This window comes from Sphaeramia orbicularis, chromosome 5, assembly GCF_902148855.1.
Source record: "Sphaeramia orbicularis chromosome 5, fSphaOr1.1, whole genome shotgun sequence".
Classification (NCBI taxonomy): domain Eukaryota; kingdom Metazoa; phylum Chordata; class Actinopteri; order Kurtiformes; family Apogonidae; genus Sphaeramia; species Sphaeramia orbicularis.
Genome location: NC_043961.1, coordinates 21,140,938 through 21,163,654, shown reverse-complemented (window position 1 = coordinate 21,163,654; position 22,717 = coordinate 21,140,938). Strand labels below are relative to the sequence as shown.

General features: G+C 35.0%; 2 protein-coding genes across 2 annotated transcripts in view; both read right to left on the bottom strand.

Annotated features, from left to right (window-relative positions):
- The window catches only part of slc2a9l2 (solute carrier family 2 member 9, like 2), a 357,677-nt gene extending 356,964 nt beyond the window's left edge, over positions 1-713 (bottom strand). Inside the window, exon 1 of the mRNA XM_030134527.1 lies at positions 436-713. The gene's annotated coding sequence lies outside the window, so the exon portion shown is untranslated. The remainder of the gene's footprint in view (positions 1-435) is intronic.
- A 2,666-nt stretch (positions 714-3,379) lies between these two features.
- Positions 3,380-21,360, bottom strand: LOC115419635 (WD repeat-containing protein 1-like). Its single transcript, XM_030134526.1, has 15 exons — positions 21,234-21,360; positions 19,076-19,197; positions 18,177-18,267; positions 17,921-18,068; positions 15,891-16,071; positions 15,016-15,093; positions 14,747-14,827; positions 13,998-14,231; positions 13,223-13,310; positions 9,359-9,515; positions 8,198-8,285; positions 7,998-8,108; positions 7,647-7,820; positions 7,392-7,536; positions 3,380-4,697 (listed from the first exon to the last, which is right to left on the bottom strand). The coding sequence occupies exons 1-15, from the start codon at positions 21,247-21,249 to the stop codon at positions 4,591-4,593; spliced, it is 1,821 nt and encodes a 606-aa protein (XP_029990386.1). The 5' UTR covers positions 21,250-21,360; the 3' UTR covers positions 3,380-4,590.
- Positions 21,361-22,717: the final 1,357 nt, after the last annotated feature.

Below are 22,717 nucleotides of genomic sequence, written 5' to 3'. Positions count from 1 at the left end.
TACAACTTTTTAGTGTTAATTCTGCAGTCATTTTTTACAGTGTAGGAAAATATCCAACAAGTTCAACTTCAGCATAAGGAAGAAATTATAACAGAAGTTCAGCTGCTCAGGATTAAAAGTATTTCAGTGTATGTTTTCATTTTGAGCTGTTTTTACTCCACAGTTTTAACACAACCATCTACACAAATGAACTCAGACATAAGTGCAGGATCCAGAAGCTTCTTCCCAGACTAAGTGCTGCAGTGTTCAAGGTTCTGGTGCTACAAAGTTGGAGGTGGCAGAAAGAACACGTGGTCCACAGCTGTTCTATGACGTCTGAATGCAGGGGCCGCAGTTGTGTTGCATGATAACGTGTGTGTAAGCTGTAAAGCATTAACTTCCTTGGTTTTACTGCTCTGTGTCAGTGAGGGTCGGACAGGTTATGCGATTACTGACCTCAGATCAGCCTGCAAGCCCCGGAGCTCCATGCACCATGCGCGGTGGTCCGAGCCTCTGGTGCCACATCACATCTGTGCCATCATCTGACAGCAGTGGGAAAAAAAAAAACAAAAAAACACATGAGGTCGGGTATAGTGTGCAGGATGGGCTGGCTTCTTCACATTCTGCCTGTGAAGTCATTCTATCAACCAAACAAAAGGAGGAGGCGGGTCTGAGGCTGCACGCGGAGGATGGAACCAGCAGGTGGCGCGTAAAATGCAGCCTGTCCATGTGTACGAGAGGGAAAAATATTTAAACTGGACTGAATTTACTCTCTGGTGTATTTTTTTTCTTAGATATTTATATTTTAAGTTATTATTATTTTATTTTATTTTATTAATATTTTTTTTAGATTTTAAGTTATTATTATTATTATTATTATTATTATTATTATTATTATTATTATTATTATTATTAATATTTATTTTATTATTATTATTATTATTATTATTATTATTATTATTATTATATTAAAATGGAGCCTGTCCGAATGCACGAGAGGGAAAAAATATTTAAACTGGACTAAATTTACTCTCTGGTGTATTTTTTTCTTAGATTTTTATATTTTAAGTTATTATTATTATTATTATTAGTAGTAGTAGTAGTAGTAGTAGTATTATTATTATCATCATCATTATTATTATTATTATTATTATTATTATATTAAAATGCAGCCTGTCCAAATGCATGAGAAGGAAAAATATTTAAACTGGACTAAATTTACTCTCTGGTGTATTTTTTTTCTTAGATATTTATATTTTAAGTCATTAGCATTATTACTATTATTATTATTAATATTATTATTATTATTATTATTATTATTATTATCATTATTATTATTATTAGTAGTAGTAGTAGTAGTAGTAGTATCCTGTCCAAATGCATGAGAGGGAAAAAATATTTAAACTGGACTAAATTTGCTCTCTGGTGTATTTTTTTCTTAGATATTTATATTTTAAGTTATTATTATTATTATTATTATTATTATTATTATTATTATTATTATTATTATTATTATTATTTGTCTTTTCTTTGTGTCTGTAAGCTATTGCATGATATTAATTTATTTGTTTGGACAATTTTTCCTTTTGACATCTTGATTCACAGTTTCTTGATGGTTTTTGTATACACATATATTTTCAATCAAGTTGGAAAAAATTTAAATAAATAAATAAATAAATAAATAAATAAAGGAATCAATGTGGCAAATACACACCACAGATCTGCTTTTTTCCTAGTAAAAATTGTTCAATTTTGAGGTCATTTAAAGCTTTTTCTTGAGTTTCCTGTAATATAATGCACTATATTTTTCTTTCTGAAGGTTTTTTTTTTTTTTCTAAAGTGCTTGACTGTTTGGTTTTTGTATAAAGATAATGAGAAATTAATTATTTTTGATTTTGACAGATTTTTTTTATGAGGAATTGCAGCAGTAGAGTGATGGCAGATATTGGTGTTATTGTGTTTGTTTTCACACTTTATTTTTATTGTTTGATTTCTGTACAATACAAAACAAACATAAGGGACATTTGGGATACATTGACCATAAAAAACTTTGTGACAAACAACTGGTTTTAGTAATGTGACGCTGAAATAAAAATGGTCCATTTCTTGATGGCAGATATTTTACTAAGAGGTTGATTTTACAATTTTGTTTGAAATTACTGCTATAAATGCATAAAAGTATTCTGGTAGAGGAGCAGAGAATAGTTAGCCTCATAGTATAATTACCCAAGTCATCTTTTTTTCATGTCATAGCCAATGATAAAATAAATAAATAAATAAATAAAACAAATGAATCAGCAGTGGTAAGAGAGTTAAGTCAGGCAGATATCACAATCTGGCCCAAAATATGACTTTTTCAGTTATTCTATGAGGCCAACGATAAGACTGTTCTTCTTTCTGCTCCTTTTCATTCAGAAAATGATCAATTTGCTGACATGTAAAAGCAGAGTTTCTTTTTCTGTGTCTTTATTTTATCCTATGAATGAAATAAAGACTTAAAAAATAATCCTGATTAACAGTTTCAAAGGCCTTATTTGTTTTATTTATTTGTTTCGGCAGTTAAAAGAAAAGCAAGAAAGACACAAAGTCAAAATGCAATAAAACATGCAGGTGAAGCAAAAAAAAACAAAAAACAAAAAAAGAGATTTATGACATTATTTCTCCTAAATAAGGGATAAACAACAAGACAATCACCAAAGAAGATACAAGTATAGATAATCAATGTATGTGAGGCTCTATGGATCATGAATGAAATTTGATGAGAATGGGAAACAATGACAAAATAAAACTCAAAACAAAACAGCATACAATACTTACATCAGCACTGAAGACTAAACAAAGCATGCTGAGAGTAAAGAAAACAAAACATGTCTTAGTTTGTTCTTAAAAACTGAAAGAAATGAAGAAACTTTCACCAAGTGCTAGAAGGAATCCCATAATTCTAAAAGAAACCGTCCCCTGGTGGTCCCAGTTTGCTTGGTACGTTATAATGATGTACTTCTGAGTTGGTTATAAAATAATTCTCAGAAGCCAAATGACATCTCCTGCTGCTAGATTTATCAGCAAACACAGATTTGACAGTGTTTCTATAATAGACTGATACAACCTTCACATTGTGAGGCGTTAATATGCAGCCTTCTCAAACTGACTGCAGATTGTATTATTATTCTTGTCTGGTTCTGTTTGTTTTTATCCCTCATCCCTTCCCGTTTCAAGTGATTTCTATCACCAACTCAGCTGGTGTAATAAACAAGACAAAACATTAAAAAATAAAAACATTTCCAAGCTCAGGTCTAACAGCTGATAGTGTTGTATCTTTAATTACATGTTTTTTTTTACTATAACTAGTACCTAACACTGTCAGATGAATGTAATGGAGTAAAAAGTACTATTTTTTTGCTCTGACATGTTGTAGAGTAGAAATATAAACCTGCAGAAAATGGAAATACTCAAATTTCAACTGCTCTTGTGTAAAAATACTGAATTACATTGAGCTACTCAACTTCAGATGAAATAGGATCATAGCATTTTTATAAACAAGTGTAATTATAATATCTGAAATACTGTTCAAAAACCTTAAAGAGACACAACAATTGGCCTGTAGAGCTTGGTTCAGGGACATAACCTGATAGAGCAAAAGGAACAACATACTTATTATTAACACATGGTATGAAAATATGTTAAGGTTCAAATGTCAAGTTCTGGTAAAAGAAGCAAATAGATGCGACTCAAAAGCAGAGAGGAAGCACATTTACATGAAAGGACACTGCATAAAAAGTGATTTTTATTATCATTCTTCTTATTAATCACTTCCACCTTGGAAGTAGATGCATAAAGACATGAAAAAATGTGAGAGACAAGCATAGTGGGCCCAAAGAAAAACACCGCAACAACATCGAGTCCTCCAACTGGATGGACTGTATCTCCATTGCATAAACACACTCATTCTTTCATTTCCCCCATTATTGTTACTGCCCCCCCCCCCCCCCTCAGTCTGACAATAAGTGCCATGAGCAACGAAAAGTATGAAACCTAAGACAAAGCAAAAACATCCACCCCTTCAACAACCGAGTACAAAAATGACAGGCAACTGTAGTTACAACTCATTTCAGGAATGTAACCAAAAGGTTTAATTTCTTTCATACATGACTTTGTTGATTAAAACTAAAAACTCACTTTTGGTTCATCCGTTCAGTTGGGACGCATTGAGCCCAACCGCAGACAATATTTTTCAGCTGGAAAAAGAGTGAAGGCTACAACCTATGGAATGTTGAGCTTGCACATATTTTTTCTGGGTCCATAAAGCTCAAAGAGATGTAAAAGCACTGATGGTTAACATTGGAGATTTCATTAACTGTCTCGGCTTAAGATGACGTTACACTCATCAAAGTGACATCATAACTCATAACTTGGGTATTTTTTTTTCTTTTATATGGAAGCTTTCTCCCCCAGCCATAACCATTTACAAATCAGATTTTTACAGATAGCTTAGGACCCCCATGTAGACAGTGAAAATACAGTTTAAAAAAAAAAAAAAAAAAAAAAAAAAGAAAGATTGAATTCTACAGTAGTCCTTGTCCCTGGAGATATGGATGTTTATCTGCTAGCAGCTCAGTATGTAATAGTCCACTGCTTGACGCTGGCATCGTGGGAGGTTGTGACTAGGGTGTTCTCATCTATCCAGACCAGGCTGCTTACATGGTGCAACTTGTGAGAGTCTGAATACGACAAAGCAGGAAAAGGAAAACACGCATTACAAAGAGAAACATTTGCAACCAAGTGTAATGTGCATAACCACTGATACTACGCTACGACTTCAACCCAGCTCTACAGGGTGGGGAAGCAAAATTTACAATGAACATTTAGTTGTTTTTTCTCAGCAGGCACTACGTCAATTGTTTTGAAACCAAACATATATTGATGTCATAATCATACCTAACACTATTATCCATACCTTTTCAGAAACTTTTGCCCATATGAGTAATCAGGAAAGCAAATGTCAAAGAGTGTGTGATTTGCTGAATGCACTCGTCACACCAAAGGAGATTTCAAAAATAGTTGGAGTGTCCATAAAGACTGTTTATAATGGAAAGAAGAGAATGACTATGAGCAAAACTATTACGAGAAAGTCTGGAAGATACTATTAGAGAAGAATGGGAGAAGTTGTCACCCCAATATTTGAGGAACACTTGCGCAAGTTTCAGGAAGCGTGTGAAGGCAGTTATTCAGAAAGAAGGAGGACACATAGAATAAAAACATTTTCTATGATGTAAATTTTCTTGTGGCAAATAAATTCTCATGACTTTCAATAAACTCATTGGTCATACACTGTCTTTCAATCCCTGCCTCAAAATATTGTAAATTTTGCTTCCCCACCCTGTATGCTTGGAATATGTTACACTGAACAAAACTATTTATGAAGTGAACAGCAATCCCTGAAGCATTAGCTGGAACGGAATGATCCACAAACAGCTTTGTTATGCAGGGTTCCTACAGGGGTCTATAAGTTAAATTTAAGACTTTTGAAGACTACGCAGCACAGAATTTAAAGCCCATTTCAGAGCCATACTGGCAAAAATGTGACTCCTAGAATTTAGGAAAATGTATTTATTTACTCCAACACCTTGAATCCCACCGTTTCGAGTCATTTCTCACTGGAGACTGCAAAGTTAGCGATAATTGGCTCCTAATTTCAGTATAAATTGTCGGGTTGGAACGGGTGGAACTGAGTCGACTAACGTTACTTTCTTTGCAGCTTGGACATTTAACAGACACATTTAAACACATTACAGCCAACAAGTTTATGGCAACAGAACTTAAGACCTATATTTAATACCTTTTAAAGACTTTTTTAAGGTTTTAAATGCAGATTTGTAAATTCAAGACGTAAGACATTTTAAGACCCCGTGGGAACCTTGTTATGCATTTTCTGAATACAGAAGAATTAACGGCATATAGAGCAACCTCCAAGTCCACCAGTATACACCTATACAACAACCATGGAACTGTCCTGTTTGTGTTCTACTCCTATGTAAATCTGTGTATATGGGACTCCTACAGGTTTCTAAAAAAAAAAAAAGTAAATTTAAGCCTTTTTTTAATTATTCAATTTTTTATTTGATTTTGTTATGGAGAATTTACATGTTCTACACTCACATGCACATATAACATTGTACAATGTTTTTTCTATATTTTTCTTTTGAGAAAAGAACAAAACTATCTGTACATCTCTTTTCCTGTGTATATGTCTAGTGCCTTCACTTCTTGTTTTCTTACCCTTTTTTTTTGAAGAACCAAATTAATAATAAAAACAGTAAAATAGTAACAATATAACGGTGGGTAAATTGAAGACTTTAAAACATTTGTAAGACTACGCAGATCAGAATTTAATGCCCATTTCACAGTCATACTGGCAAAAATTCATGACTCCTAGAATTTAGGAAAATGTATTTATTTACATCAGCAGAGATTGAATATTCCATCCATTCTGTACACAGAACTGGATGTTCTGTGATCATTTCTGCAAAGTTAGCGATAATCGGTTCCCAATTTCAGTATATATTGTCGTTTTGGAATGGGTGGAACTGAGTCGACTAATATTACTTTCTTTGCAGCTTGGACATTTAACAAACACATTTCAACAACAGTGAACAGGTTTATGGCAACATAAGACCTACCATATCAAATTTACCACCTTTTAATGTACTAAATGCAGATTTGTAAATACAAGACTTTTAAGACCCCACAGGAACCCTGTATATAGCCTACTACTATTATTACTTATTACTAGGGGTGGGCGATATGGCAAAAATATCATATCACGATTTTAAAAAAATAAAATTACAATCTCAGTTTTATCACGATTCTTTACACTGATCTTTGAGACTAATTTGCAAGTTTGTGAACAGTGCAACCAAACTATTTCCCTATGTAAAACAGCCCTAAAAGGAAAAAAATAATGAACAATTTAGCCCAAAAACCTTCCAGAACATTTTTAAGAGAAATAGTTGCGCAATTTTGCCAACATGTGCCAAGAATATAAACATACTAAAATCTAAACAACAACACTGATTAAGTGCACTCTTGCAACATAAAAACTGAAGTGCACATGGTTTTTGAAATAGCTTTCAATAGTATATGCCAGGCCACATATGTACGGCATGGAAGTCTCCCCCCCCGATTCCATGATCTCTCTGCTTAGTCAGATTGTAAGTACGTTCTAATCCTTCACAATCTAATATCATTGTATCGCACACCCCTATTTATTACTATACATTTTTACATTGTTTGTCTTTATTCATGTACATTTCTTGCTCTTTAATCTGTTGCTGCCTTGACCAGTGAATTTCCTGGATGTGGGATCAAAAAAAAAGTCTAATCTATCTACCAACCAACAAAACCAAGTAGCATACCTGGAATCTTAATCCTTTTGTCTGAATCGCCAACTGTCCAGACGTACACCATCATGTCCATCCCTCCAGTTGCGAAGTGCTCATTATCAGGCGACCAGGCCAAAGTGACGGGTTTTGCATGATGGCCATAAAACTCATCTTTGACCTTAAGAGACAAAGGGACAAACGGTAACTACTTAATGTAAAATTTTGGATGTTCTTTCAGGTTACATCGACTAAAAAAATAAATCACGTGTAGGAGAGTCAGATGTTTACCGAGTAGCCATCTGCCACCGTGAAAACCGTGGCAACCTTCTTATCATCAACGGCGGCCAGGTAGGCTCCGTCGTGAGAATAGGCCAGGTCTGTGACAACACCTTTAACCGCCATTGTTTGGCCGTTGTCCTTCAGAGTGTTACCCTGAATTGAGTACAGATGGATTTTCTCATCCTAGGAACGAAAACAAAAAGAATCTCAAATATAACATCAACATGTTTTGAACAATGAGCTATACTCTGTCTGTTTTTATTACAAACTAACACGCTCTCATATGTTTCTTTTTTTTTTCTCCCTCCAACTATTTCCCAAGTCCAGCAATACAATCCATGTTCTCCAGTGTCCACTTACTGCTCCCCCCACCGCGACAGTGGTGCCCCCGGGGTGAATAGCTCCAACTTCTGGTTCATAGCCCAGATTGTCCAATGTGAACACTTTCTTCTTATCCTTCAGTAAAATAATCTATAAAATGGGCAAAAAAAGAGACTTTATCAGAAGACGTAAGAGCGTTTCGATACCAACCGTGGGATATGAGCGCACTCGGATATTACCTGCCCAATGCACACGGCCAATGACAGCCCTCCTGCTGCTGTTGACACGCTTTTAGGCTGGGAATCCATCTTCACCACATCAGAGGCACTGGGGGGAAGAAAAAAAAAAAAAAAAAAAAAAAAAAGAGTTATTTCTATTTAATGAATGAAATGTATGCAAATCACAATACAACCACCAACAAAGCAAATGCCCAAAGCAAATTATCAACAGAAAACAATCGAAACAAAAAGGAAATTGATCCTATTATACAAAAGAAATACTAAATATAATTTTAGTGTTATTTATACATCCCATCCCCTTTTCCCTAAATCATCTATTACAACATTCCAACCTCCTGATATTACTCTAAGCTGTAAGTACATAGTTAATCACAGCTTCAGCAAAACAATGACCATCTCAACAGAGGACGAATGGAGGAATATTAATAAAGAAAAAAATCATAACAATATTATTCTTATCATTACTTCCCTGTTTTTCTCCCTCGCAATTAAAAAATAAAACAAGAGAAATCCCAGTGATATTCAAACATTTCAGTCCCCATATCTGGACAAAATCATCTTTATTCCTCTGTCTAAAGAAAATTAAATGCAGTTTTAACATAACAATATTCTGCCTGTTCCTGAATGTGTTGTGCCTTTGTAGATCCAACTCATAATACATATGTAAAAATGATGATTTGAGGTATAATTTTGTTAAAATGCACTTATTTCTCTTAAGAAATTTCAGTGTTTTCAGGTGATTCAGATCTTTTTTGTTTGGCTAGTTTGTAAATGTAGAAATTTTCAGAATTTAATGTTATTTTTTTTGCATTAAAACAAAGAGAAACAGTTTGAGTTGTCATTATTTATAGGCTATTATTTTACCGGTCCGACCAACTTCAGATCAAATTGGGCAGAATGTGGCCCCTGGACTATAATGCGTTTGACACCTCTGCTGTAGCACAGACAACCGGATACAGCAAAACATATCTATGACTTTCAGTGCAATGAATGAACACCAGTGCTTTGGGGAAATTTAGAGACATAGCTCTACCCAAGGGATCAATAAAGTTGTATCTAATCTAATTTAATCTAATGTAAAACAGGACATTGCCAATTTTCTATATTTCACAAAATAATCAATAGTGAAAACAGAACATCTTCTAACTGTCATGACCCCACCTGTACTCCTGCTTGCCAAGGTTGGTGAAGCGCAGCGTATCATCCATGCTGCATGTCACCAGATCGTTGGCATCGTCAGTCACCATCTTGCTAACCTGGTTGGTGTGGCCTTTCCCACTAAAGGAGTCGTTCTGCCCAGTTTCTGCATCCCAGTAATGTGCAGCAACGGTTAAGGAAAATAATTTACTTTTAAACACAGGGGAATGGGGACTGACAAGAAGGAGGTAAAAACATGTAAATACTTTGCACTTTAGACTTCTGCTGCCATATTTATCTTCACTGTGACTTTTATTTATTTATTTTTATTTGATTTATTTTATTTTTATTTTTTATTTCGAACATGCAAAGAAAATAAACAAAACAAAGCAAATTAAGACATAAACAAAATAACACTTAAATGGACAGAATCTATCTTCAAGCACATACAAGTCTGAATTTTGCATGGTCGAAAAGGAGTAGGAAGTATAAACTTATTTAATCCTACCCCTCAGTCCTTTTACACCTTTTTTGTTAACTTTATACAGCAATTAGCCTATACTATTGCCCTAATTTTAGCATTATACCACAACAATCCATAATACAGTAACTGAATTATCCACAATAGTATGTTCGTGTCAGTATGGTCATACAAACAGACTCAACAAATCAAATATTTTCTTCAATAATTACAGCAGATTTATCAGTACAATATCATACACAAACAAAACAAACAGGCCTCATTGTCATTATTAAATACTGTACCTCTCAAGAATCAATTCTTTATATCTTATTTTTAAACTGAATTATATTTGATATTTGTTTTTTCAATTTTACTCCTTGCATTTTAACACAAATCTCTGTATTTCAGACTCAGCTTTATTGTCATTTGATCAATAGTACATGACAGAAAAAAATAAAAATAAATAAATAAATAAATAATAAAAAAAAAAAAAAATATATATATATATATATATATATATATATATATATATATATATATATATATATATATATATATATATATATTTTGTTTTTTTTTTTGTTTTTTTTTTTTTAAGGGTGCCTATTGTCATCAGGCGGGGGACTACAACAGGATAGTAGCCATGTTGGCTAAAGCTGCCCTTTTTAATGTTATTGTTACAGTTAATTAATTGGGATTGTCCATGATATAATAAACTAATAAACTAAACTAAAGTTACCTAGGTCTTGGTTTTACAGCATAGAAGATAAAATATATAAAAAAGTAAATAGGGTAAAATAAAAACTACCATAAAACATGCAAACAAAATAAAAAATATCTTCTTAATATGTACAAAATTTCACAGTATGGAGCAACAGTACAGTTTAAAGCAGTGTTTCTCAACCTTTTTTGACTGAATACCCCCTTACATCATTGTGAACTTTCTGCAACCCCCCCTAAAAAACATCTACGACAGAGGGGTGTTTATAAAGCTCTGCAGGTAGCGCCCCCCTCACCCCATCACGACACATCTGCCACCCCCATCATCCTTCTCCCCCTCCGAAACAGGCTAGTTTTGCAGCAGCATGAGCAAAAATGAAATAGAGTGGCATTATGACTGAGCAGCATCATAATTCTGATACTTTCTACATTTTTAAAAGGGGCTCATTACTTTGTTTTAATGCATTCCAGACCGATTAGAGTCAGTTTTTGGCAGAATTACAGTTGATGTATAAAGCACTAAATTTAGAGCTATTTCAGCATACTGGATTAAGCCAGATAACGCGACTGAAGTGACAAGGATTTAGTCATAAAATACAATTCATTAATTTACCCTCAGACAGGCTAAGTAACAAAAACATCAGATTTTCTGTTCACAGCACTTCCCTCTGGCAGAAAAGGGCTGACAGAGGAAAAATATACGGTTTCAGACACAAAGAAAATGAGTTCTCACGTACAGTCTGTTAGCATCCTGCTGTGTCATATACCTCAGGCTTTTTCCTCATGTTTCACTCATTCTAGATTGTTCTGTCTATTGCTGACTCTGAGGTGTTGTGTTTATACAGTGAGAAATAAATTTTGGCTGCTTTGGGAAATGGGGTGTTGTATTATTTCATCTCATCTCTATATCAGGATGTGGAAACCTTGTATAATATGAAATACTGACTGATGGAAGTTTGCATATGTATGGAAAAATAAATTAAACATTGTATGTGTGAAGTTGAAACAATCCTTTAAATCACAGAAATACATATCATGATATTACTGCTGCAAAAATTAGTAAGCAGGTGTAATCATGTGTGATAGAAAATATCTCCAGGGGTTGATATTGTTTTTTGATTGAGTACATTTCACACCAGTATTTATGTTGTAATGAGCTGAATCACTACTTGTACTTTTACCAGAGTATTGTTATATCTGTACTCAGGGTTCCAACAGGATTCTACGAGTCAAAATTTAAGACTTTTTAAGACTACTTAGAACTAAATTTAATGCCCATTTCACAGCCTATTTCATGGCCATAATGGCTAAATTTTGGTAAAATGTATTAATTAATGCCTTGATTCCTATCGTTCTAGTCATTCTGCACTGGGGGCTGCAAAGTTAATAATAATTGGTTCCTAATTTTAATACAAATTGTTGGAATGGGTGGAACTGTCCGTCTTCGCAGCTTGGACATTTCCCAGACACACTTAAACACAATACACTGAACAAGTTTATGGCAACATAACTTAAGACCTACCACATCAAATTTAATACCTTTTAAAGACTTTAAGGTATTAAAGACAGATTTGGAAATTCAAGACTTAAGACTTGTTAAGACCCCACGGGAACCCTGTGTACTCCAACTTGAGTAAATAATAGCTGTACCTTAGCCACCTTTGACCACATACAGTAGCGGAAAAAATTATTAGACCATCAAAAGTCATCAAAAACAATGGTTATGCAATCAAGTACTAACTCCTGTGTATCATGTGACTAAAACAGACAGAAAAGAAAACATGGAATGCCTAAAAGCACTGTTTTTGGCAGTACAATGCCATAGCTATGGATGTAAGAACTGAAGTGATTTTGGTTATTATCAAGAAAACCATGGAAAATTGATGGATATCAGCTCTGAAATTAAACTCTTATGAGCTATTTTTGTTGTTATCATTATATCTGTCCAAACAAATGTACCTTTAGTTGTACCAGGCATTAAAATGAACAAGAAACTGAAGAAAACAAGGGTGGTATAATCATTTTTTCTGTGACTGTACAGTTGTCACTTGTGTCACTACTACCAACTGGTGTTAAAAAGTAACTACTGGTGCATTTAAATGTACATTGATCTTAATGAAGAAATTAAGGATCTAAGAACCAATTTCATTTTAGGTGAACGATAAAAATCTATCCATCCATCTCCCCTCTTAACCTAAACATAAATGCTACAATTTTACCACCGCCCTTTTAAGACTCACTTTATCAGTAACATATATTTATATTTAAAAGCTTATTTTACATCAGAATCATTCAATCACTATTTCAAAGCTGAAAGCTGGAGTAGAAGCCACTTGGTTTAGCAATTTTAACTAGTCCGCCTGTTCCGAAATCACTCCTTTTGGTTTTAAGACATTCCAGTTAAACTTAATAAGGGTTCCAAGACCTGTGTTTAGTGGGTCAAATCCCTCAGTTTTAGCTTTATCATTCCCCAGTACTCCCTCCATCACCCTCACAGCATCTAGGGTATTACTATAATTTCTTCTCTCTTTTCCAGTATTGGCTGAAACATTTTATAACATAATTGGGGAATGTGTGCCACATCTACCAGGAAGTGTCTCAATTAAGTGATAACGTACATGGACTATTAAGTCACCAGAGCCACCACATGACCCTTATTAGCCTTAGAGCCAATTATTCACACAGCTTCAGTCATGAAAGGATATTGATGTGTCCATCGTGACTCCCCGAGTAGATGTATGTTCGGCCATCATTTTTGTGAACTGTCAGACACTGGATGGATTTGCTGTGACCCTGTAGAACGAACAATTATACAGCGATAAGTTCACATAAAACTAACCCCAATTAATGATTAATGCCCTCCAATGACATTTCACTGGAGAGATGCCATCTAGTCAACACACATTTGGGATAACCATGTCACAATTATTACATAATCACCTCACCATAATTACTGAAGTTAATCACCACTATTTTGTACAATCATGACAATCGCCTTCACTTGAATAAAAACGTCACAAATTGCAACTCATTTCCCACTGTTTGAGTTGTGACATGGGTTCGTCAAACATCATCTTGTTACTCATATTCTCTCAAAGCGCTTCACTTCTATTATTGTCTGTCATTGTCAGTAATAGGCTTTGTATATTCAAGTTATTTATATCAAATCTGCCCTGTGCATTTATTGCTTACAAAGTTTAAAATGCCTTTTTTATTTGTTCTACTGTTCAGTTCCAATAAGTGCTCTTCTTTCCTATTTGCTTTACTGTATGTGCATATACTATTGTTAGACCTTACCTTTAGTGGAATAAAATGATTAAAAACAATTAATATGTTAATCACAATTACTTGTATGAAATTAATCATCAACTAAAATGTCATTACTGTTCCAGGCCTAGTGATATCCTGCTCTAAAGTATATATAAACTCATATTCTAAGGCTCTAGAACTCAAAAGGAATAGACCTTTGAAGAGTCTGACCTTGATTGTGCGAAGGGGCCGGTCAGGGCTGTTCTTGTCCAGGTAGTTAATGTATCCTGACAAGGAAATGCTGAGAAGGTGGTCCTTCTGCCACAGGCAGCCCAGCTGCTGGTCTGCCACATCAGTACCCATGTTGAAGGTGGTGACGGCTGTAGTGGCGCCAACATCCCAGAGCTTCACCGTCTTGTCCCCTGAGGCAGAGATCATTTGGGAGCTGTCGGGGCTCCAGCTGACCTGAAGGATGTAGAGAAAATAAACTCAGAATTATAAACATTATTAATGAGGGTATACGTTGCAAAGCATCCATGTAAACAAAGTTGAAGTTCCATTAACAAAACAAATGCAAATGAGATAAATAAACAAACTAAGTCACAAATCAGAGACGTCAGGACAGAATGAGGCCTCCTTCAAATATTTGAATAGGGAAAGCAGCAGTTTTATGTAGGCCAACACATCGTCAACAGACAGAATATCAACACATACTGAAGCTAATGATTAACCAATCCTGACAAAAAACAGACATAGATCATGTAGGTGAACAATATTAACTCACAAAAAAGTAAGGCCAAAGCACCCAGATCTCCACCTGGTGGCTGGTTTCAGTATGTCCTCAACCCCACCCTTCACAATGTGATAATGCGTTTGTTTTTGGCTTCACTTTTCCACAGCAGCAGTGATTCATCTTTATGCAGTATATGGTCAAAGTATGCATATAGTATTTCATCTATGACAAGAAAAACTCCACTTACAGCATAGATTCCTCCTTTGTGGGCCTTCTCACCACCCAGAGAGCCAATAAGATCTCCAGTCTTTCCATCATAGATAAAAATCTGTGAAAATTGTACTTGTTGAGACAGTTGTTGTTTATTTTGTGGGGAGACACATGCCATTTACAGTCATGTTATTTCAGCAAAGACAAAGATTAAAGTATACACATAAAATAATTAAATATTACGTTTCATATCATCCCAGAGCTAAGGTTAAGGTTAAGGTCTACACCCATCAATCCAATACACACCTGGCCATCAGCGCTACCAGTGGCAAAGCGACTTCCGTCGGGAGAGAAACGGACACAGTTGACAAACTGGCTGTGTTGCTTTGGTTGCAGCAGGGAGGGAAAAAAAAGGGCAGAAAATTATCCACAGAGAAAACAAATATTCATCTTAACATAAAGAGAGAGTTACATGGATATTAAAAATGGGGATATACTTTGGTTTCCTGTTATTCACAGTCTGCTACTCTCTTTACATAAAGTCTAACTGGTCAGTTGCTATGCTCTACCAAAAGACAGTGTTGAATCAGTGAGTTAATGAGCAGAATAAAGTAAATGGCATGAGTACTGTTAGTACTGTGTGCCTTTCAAAACCAACAAATTAAACCAATGAGTACGTCAAAGCTGACATTTAGTTATAAATAAGAATATACAGTACTCTCTTTTCGAAGGCAGAATGATGAACAGATATTTTCAGATAAAATAAATTTGTGTTATTAGTTTGCAAAGCAGCCTGCTATTTCTAATGCAACCCACATTTTCTCCAAGAATTTATGGGGGATGTAGGTTATGTAATATGGAAACAGCCAAACAAGGCCACACTGTCAAAACTTAACTGGGTGTGAAAGGCCTGAGATGCCCGAAGAACATTAAAAAAAAATAAAAAGGAAAAAAAGTGCTGTCAAAGTCAGTCTTAAACTAGACTCGAGTTATGTTTGTTAGGCTAATGTTAGTTAATAATGTTAGGCCTGAGACTGAAAGTGGAGAGGATATGAGGTTTTTGGTTGGACTGTTGGTTTTACCTTGCACTCTATGTTTTACATAACTATTTGGTTGTTGCTGCTTTATTCAAACAAAACTAAATCAGTCTAAGGAATAAAGAGTTCATGTTGGTAGCTCACAGATAATGTGCATTTGAACTTGAATGGAGGTCCCTCAAAGAAGGAGGCAGTGGTGTCGTCGCTGCCAGTGACAATGCGGAAAGGGCGCTGCTGCCTGATGTCTACACTGTTGATTAGTTTGGAGTGGCCGGAAAGCTCTCCCACTGAGGAGCCAGTGTCCCACAGGAACACAGAGGCAAACCTACAATAACAGATTAACATACATACAGTTAATTGATGTTTGGATGTAAAATTATAAAAGAAAAAGTCCCCTTGGGTGGCATGACCAAAAGTTTGCATGATAATACAAAGTTCTGAGATACCACTGTGTGTGTGTACAGCTTATTCTACTGACAGGAGTACATAGAATATGCTCCGAATACACTACCAAGAAAATAAAAAAAAAAAAAAAATACACCATAAATGTTTCAGCTGCAAAACAACTTATTTAACCGTAAGTGATGAAGTGTGAAGCTTCTCATTTCTTAAGCAACCATGTCAGAAGATATATTCTTTGGCCATTGAAAAGATGCAACTATGTTTTAGCAGGGTCAAATTACCAGCACGCATCAAACAAAGACAACTACTAAGGAAAAAACTACTAAAACCAGGCCTTATTTAAATCTGTTTAGATAGTGGGGAACCATCATCTTTGAAAAAGAAATGTGGTCGGAAAAATATATTAAAGTAATGGCTTCAAACGTCACTTGGAAAAAAACAGATGGTAAAAAAAAAAAAAACATAACAACTCACAGATATGTTTAATACTGGCAGTAAGAGTATGTTCACACCCACAATGCAAAGAGAAGGTTTCAGTTTTGCTCAAGAGCATAAAGAAGAATATATGTAGGGTCCATCATCAGTACAAGATCATGTTCAAAAATACTGCAGCTATGTACGGCATTACAAGGGTGTAAGAAAATATCGGTTCTGCAATATATCACGATATTTTATAATTCACAATACTGTATCGATATTAAAAAGTACTGTATCAATATTTTTAGGTATTTATTCAAATGCAGATTTTGCGGAGGTTCATTTTTGGTTTTTTTGTTTTTCTTTTTTGTTTATATTTTATTTATTATTATTTAACACTCTTATTAAAAAATATTAGTTTCTTTGTTGGGATTCCACAAAAATAATGTTATGATGATAGTTATGAACTAATAAAATATGAACATTTGAGCAGCATCTTAAACTGTAATGTCTGTAAAACATAATTTAAGTTTTAACACAGGAACATTTTGTGATATAGCATTAGATCCTGTTGTGATTAAAAAAAAAAAAAGTGTTTAGTATTTGCACATATTTCTGGTGTAATTCCACTCTTCCAGGAAATAATCTTTAAAAAAAACAAACAAACACAAAACCAATTTAAAAAAAATGTCTTTTTAACAGTATCATGATATATTGTGATATATTGTATTGTGGTGTTAGTATTGTGATTTGTATCATATCGCCAGATTCTTGCCAATACGCACCCCTAGGCATTACATGTTGTGACATTGCATAAGCTTATTGAAACAATGCCATGCTGTAATCAAAGCTACAGAGGGTCCAATACTATGAAAATGTTAGTAAGAAAGCTACACATGGTTAATATAGGCCCTACTTAATACACTGTGCACAGCAAAGAGACTTAATGCTGAAGAACATCATAATTGGCTGTATACAGCTGTAATTTCAGATATGCTAAATTATGGCGATAGAGTACTGAAAATTAAAACCAGTATACTGTTTCATCCAGTTCCTTTCCCATGCACTATGTCTTGTTTATAACTGCTCTATATATAAGGTCAGGACAATGATTTAAGTTAGACTACAGTAATCATTGGCATAAAATTCTACTAAAAGTTGAACTTTGCCATGCTAATATAAGGTAACCTAACACTGAAGAACATGACAATGAATCAGTGTGACAGTTTGCAAAAGGCAGAGCTCCTCATAGAGACTCAGTGTTAAGTATTTAATGAGGTTAATGAGGCTTTCCTTTCTTGCCTTTTTCTTCAAAGTCATTGCCGGGTCAGTGTGAAGAAACCTCTTATACTCACTTCTCACGACCATCACCAGCAACGGCAATCCTTTTGCTGTCCTCAGTCCATGCAATGTCCTTAATCTTGCCAGAAAGTGGGGTGTACTCGTACTTCAGCAGGTGCTCCTTCTGGGTAGTGTCCCAGATACGGATCTTTCCTGATGCATCTAAAGATTTTACATTTTAAAAACAAAGATTTTATTATAGCATGAACACTACTGTGGAAAACATAGGGGCAAATGTGTTAACTTTTGTTCAAACCTGGGTTTTTTTACCTCCAGATGCAATGTAAAATCCACTGGGGGAATATTTGGCAACAACAACAGGATGGGCATGCTCGGTGTAAATGTCTGCTATAGCTGGATTCTGTAGAAGATACGAAACATGAGACCTCATCAGTGTCATGACATCTGGCACACTGGTTATTCTGTACCTGAGCCTTATTGTCAGAGGTCAGACTATCATCACTTGCTTAGGGTAACATTTGAAACTTTAAGGACAGAGAAAAAGACACGGCTCTCACACTCTCATGTTAAAAGCTTTGATACAGAGGTCTGTTTCAGGCCAATAGCACAAGTGACTGAAAACACTCAGCCTGTCAGTTTAATCCTATCATCACATAAAATCTACATCAACTATGTTGTTTAATTCTAACAGAGACGACTCACAAGTGTATTGACATTGCAACCATACATGTGGGTGGGGAACCTGCTAAGGTGAAGTGCAGGTTACATATCAGGTCCCAAGTATAAATTCTTAACAGTTAATACACAAGAAGCAGCTAGGACTAGATATACTGCTCTAACTGATTATGTTGAAGATAAATGAATAAACAAATGGCTTTAAAACAAGTAAAGGAAAAAAAAGACAAAGTACTAGGCTAATCATGTAAAGATATTAGTTCTATGTGAATACAATGAGTATCACTACAATCCAAGTTTAAGCTTATCTTTGTAGAGCTTTAAGAATTGTCAGATAAATACAGCCCTCCTCTTCCTACCAAAACTATCAAAGATAAATGAGATTATGCTTATCAGGCAGGTGCCAGTATGACTTGCAAAATTCAATAGAAATTAAAGAAATAGCTAACAGTACAATAAATAGTGTCCAAAAAGATGAAAAGGAGAATAAGCCCATAAAATAAATATATTTTTTCAAGTAGGATTGAAATTACTTCAATGTTCCTGATGATGACACACTTCCCATTGGTGTAGAGGAAGTTGTTGCCTTTGGGATCCCCTCCTAACACCTTTGCGACTCCCCTCTCCATCTGTGGGAGACTGGCAAACACATGTTCTGAAAGAAGACAAGACAAAAAAACAGGAGATGATTTTAAAGTATGATGTATATACACATCTTCAGACATCCTGTGCTTAATTATTTAACTAACTGGCTACAGCTGACAATATAAGCGGTACAAAATTACCTAAACACTCACTTGAATCATGCTTTCATCAAAAATTAATACCGTTTTGGGCTGGAGCAAAGACAGTTTGTGAGACTTAACAGGGATCAAATAGCTCATCATTCATTATCCTGATGAACTGAAGTGTTGAATGTATCCTCACTACACTGTTCACGAAGAGGTTACACAATAACTTACATATAGCTCATAGCAGTAAAACAATAAGGAGGAGGCAATTAAATATATGCATTGTCCTGCAAAGCATGCATTCCCAAATACTGGGTCAGAACCCACTGGTGGGCCGGAGGAAATTTGGGTTGCCAAGTAAATTTGCATTTGAACAACTCAACAAGAAGCGTGTTTTTGTTGGTGCTGAATGTTTGTATTGTTCTAATTGTACTTGCACTGAATCTTGTGACAAAGACTTCATATTTTACTGATGAGAGGAAAAACAGAAGTTAGTGTTTTTTTTTTTTTTTTTTTTTTTAAATAACAGCATGTACAAAAGACAAGGCTGTGCTATATCAGACTTGCATTTCCTCAACAGCAAAGAGAAAGGACAGTAAAAATGGTCAGGAATGTGTATATAAGGTACTCTTGTGACGATTTATAGTAAGGCCAATAGTATTGTATGGTAACTAATAATACAGTGGTTCCCAACCTTTTTTGGCTCGTGACCCATTTTAACATCACAAATTCCTGGCGACCCCAGACATTCAAAAATGGAGATTTAAAAAAAAATTTTTTTTTGCTAAAATTAATTTTTTTTTCATCATGTAATAGTTTGTTATACTATGTTGCAAATAAACATTAATTTTAGATGACATTTAGTCTATAATGTATATTATTATGGACGGAGGAAGTAAATCCAGGTGTGGATAACTGCACAAAGGGAGAATTTTATTTTCCTTGGTCAGGATATGTACAGTCAGTCCAACTTGTATTTACAAGGCGTCTGACAATTAATACTGAACAAACAATAACTCAAACTCTGAATTATGAAAGAGCTGCAGAATCTGAAACCGAACACAATGAACATTTGAAAGATAAACAGTACCACAGTGCTTCAGTTTCAGCTTCACAGTTTGTCATGTCTTTTATGGATTGGGATTGACTTTCTCAACTCACCATTATTATTATTATTATTATTATTATTATTATTATTATTATTATTATTATTTATATTTTAATCAATTGCTAGAAATTTTAGGCGACCCCATTTGAAGGTTGAAAAACACTGTAATAATAGTTTGTTTTTAAAAAGGTGGGCAACCAGAAAAAAAGATGTATTGCAATTCCATAAATCAGTGCTATTACACCACAATATTCCAAAACTGCACATTCATAGCTACATGTGTCATTGTTGTGATATTTTTTCACGTGCTGGAATTTCCTTATTTGAGAATATGACAAATGTGAACGACCTAGTTTCGCTTATTGAGCTTCCATGCTAGCTCTAAAAATCACGGTTTCGCATAAAAACGTCCGTATTCGCCAGTGTAAAACTCGCAGCCCAGTCTTCTCCTGAGCAGCCACAAATAGAGTTTGTGTGAGACTTCCCCAGTTCAAGTTCCTGACTGTCATCCAGTTGGGGCATGTCATAACAATGCGATGCGAGCGCAACTATTTCCTCAATGTGACGTTAGCCCACTCAGATCTCGCAGTCTGTAATGATCTAGCGATTTGTATTAACCCACGACAAATCAAATTCAACAGAAAACAGTCCACGCCGATTCTTAAAAAATCTCGCCGATGTCAGCTTTTTGTGTATTCGACATGAATTGTCATCATCGTGCAGCTATGGGCGAGGCTAGCTAGCTGCAGGCTACAGGGTAGACTAGCTAGGTCTGCTCAGTAACGTCGTATAAAACAAAGGGTTTCATTATATTTTCTGTCAGTAGCTGGCATGAATAACGAGCAGACTTACTCAATTCGTATGGCATTGTCGCTGCTGGTCACTCGCTTGTTGTTACTCTTCTTAATGAATGAAACAGTGAAGCTCCCCCGGCTGAGCACTCCCCGATCACACAAACACGGAAGTGAATGCGGCGCTCGCTTAGTCTGGCTATGCCCATATATGGTAAACTCAGACACGACGCCGCGGCTGTCAGCCACTAGACGCACACTACTGTATAAGGGTTTTTTCCCCTGAATTCAGCCTGTCAGACCCTCAGGTAATTATGTCCACTGTGACAAAGCCCACCAATCAGAAACGCCAGGCTGAGCTTAAACCTTTTCTGCCCTCAGTCGTATTCTGTCACATTGTAATCCGTAATAACCAAAATATTTTAACTGTAACGAGTAGTATGTTAAAATATACATTTTTGTACGAACAGATTGAGACATTCCATAATTATAATTTGTACCTGCAGGCGTATTTGTAATCACAAAGGGTGGGATTCCTGAAAGTCATAATTGAGGGCAAAAAGTACCGAATAAAGGTGTACCAATAAAAGACCCCCCCAAAGAAAAAAAAAAAAAAAAATTTCGTGTTTTTTGTTTGTTTGTTTGTTGGTCATATCTTCAATGGTCATACTACCATTACATCACACCATTTAATCACCTATGAAAGCTATTAAATGCTAAATTAATTATCCAAACTACAAGTGCATTTGTTTACTCAGATACACTTAAAGATGATAAAGATAGAGACTCTAGTGCCATTTGAACAAGTGCATTACACTACAAGTACATTGGCATTTCTGTTGCGTAGCTCTTGAGCCAATGAGGAAGAAAGAAAATAGAAAGAAATGTCTGACATTGTTCATGTTTTAAACAGTTAAATGTGCACTGATTCTGTTTACTTCTTCGTTTCATTGTTGGTTGATTGTAGGATGTCTATCGTGATGGGTCAGTGTGTTTTTCTTGTACTGTTGCTGTAGTAACCAAACAATTTCCTGCAAAGGATCAATGAAGTATCTATCTATCTATCTATCTATCTATCTATCTATCTATCTATCTATCTATCTATCTATCTATCTATCTATCTATCTATCTATCTATCTGTCTGTCTATCTATCTATCTATCTATCTATCTATCTATCTATCTATCGTTCTATCGTTCTATCGTTCTATCTATCGTTCTATCTATCGTTCTATCGTTCTATCGTTCTATCGTTCTATCGTTCTATCTATCGTTCTATCTATCGTTCTATTGTTCTATCATTCTATCTATCGTTCTATCACTCTATCATTCTATCTATCTATCGTTCTGTCTATCATTCCATCTATCTATCTATCTATCTATCTATCTATCTATCTATCTATCTATCTATCTATCTATCTATCTATCTATCTATCTATCTATCTATCTATCTATCTATCTATCTATCTATCTATCTATCTATCTATCATTAGGTACAAAGATAATAAATATACATATACCCACAGGTGTCATTAGAAATTTCAACT

What these genes read in the sequence shown, in the direction of transcription:
- LOC115419635 (XM_030134526.1), bottom strand. An exon ending in GAGTCACGATGGACACATCA is followed by an intron (nt 9,516 to 13,222) that starts ATATCCTTTCAT and finishes CCGTTGCTGCAC; the next exon opens with ATTACTGGGATGCAGAAACT. An exon ending in CGGTGGCAGATGGCTACTCG is followed by an intron (nt 7,537 to 7,646) that starts GTAAACATCTGA and finishes TTGTCTCTTAAG; the next exon opens with GTCAAAGATGAGTTTTATGG.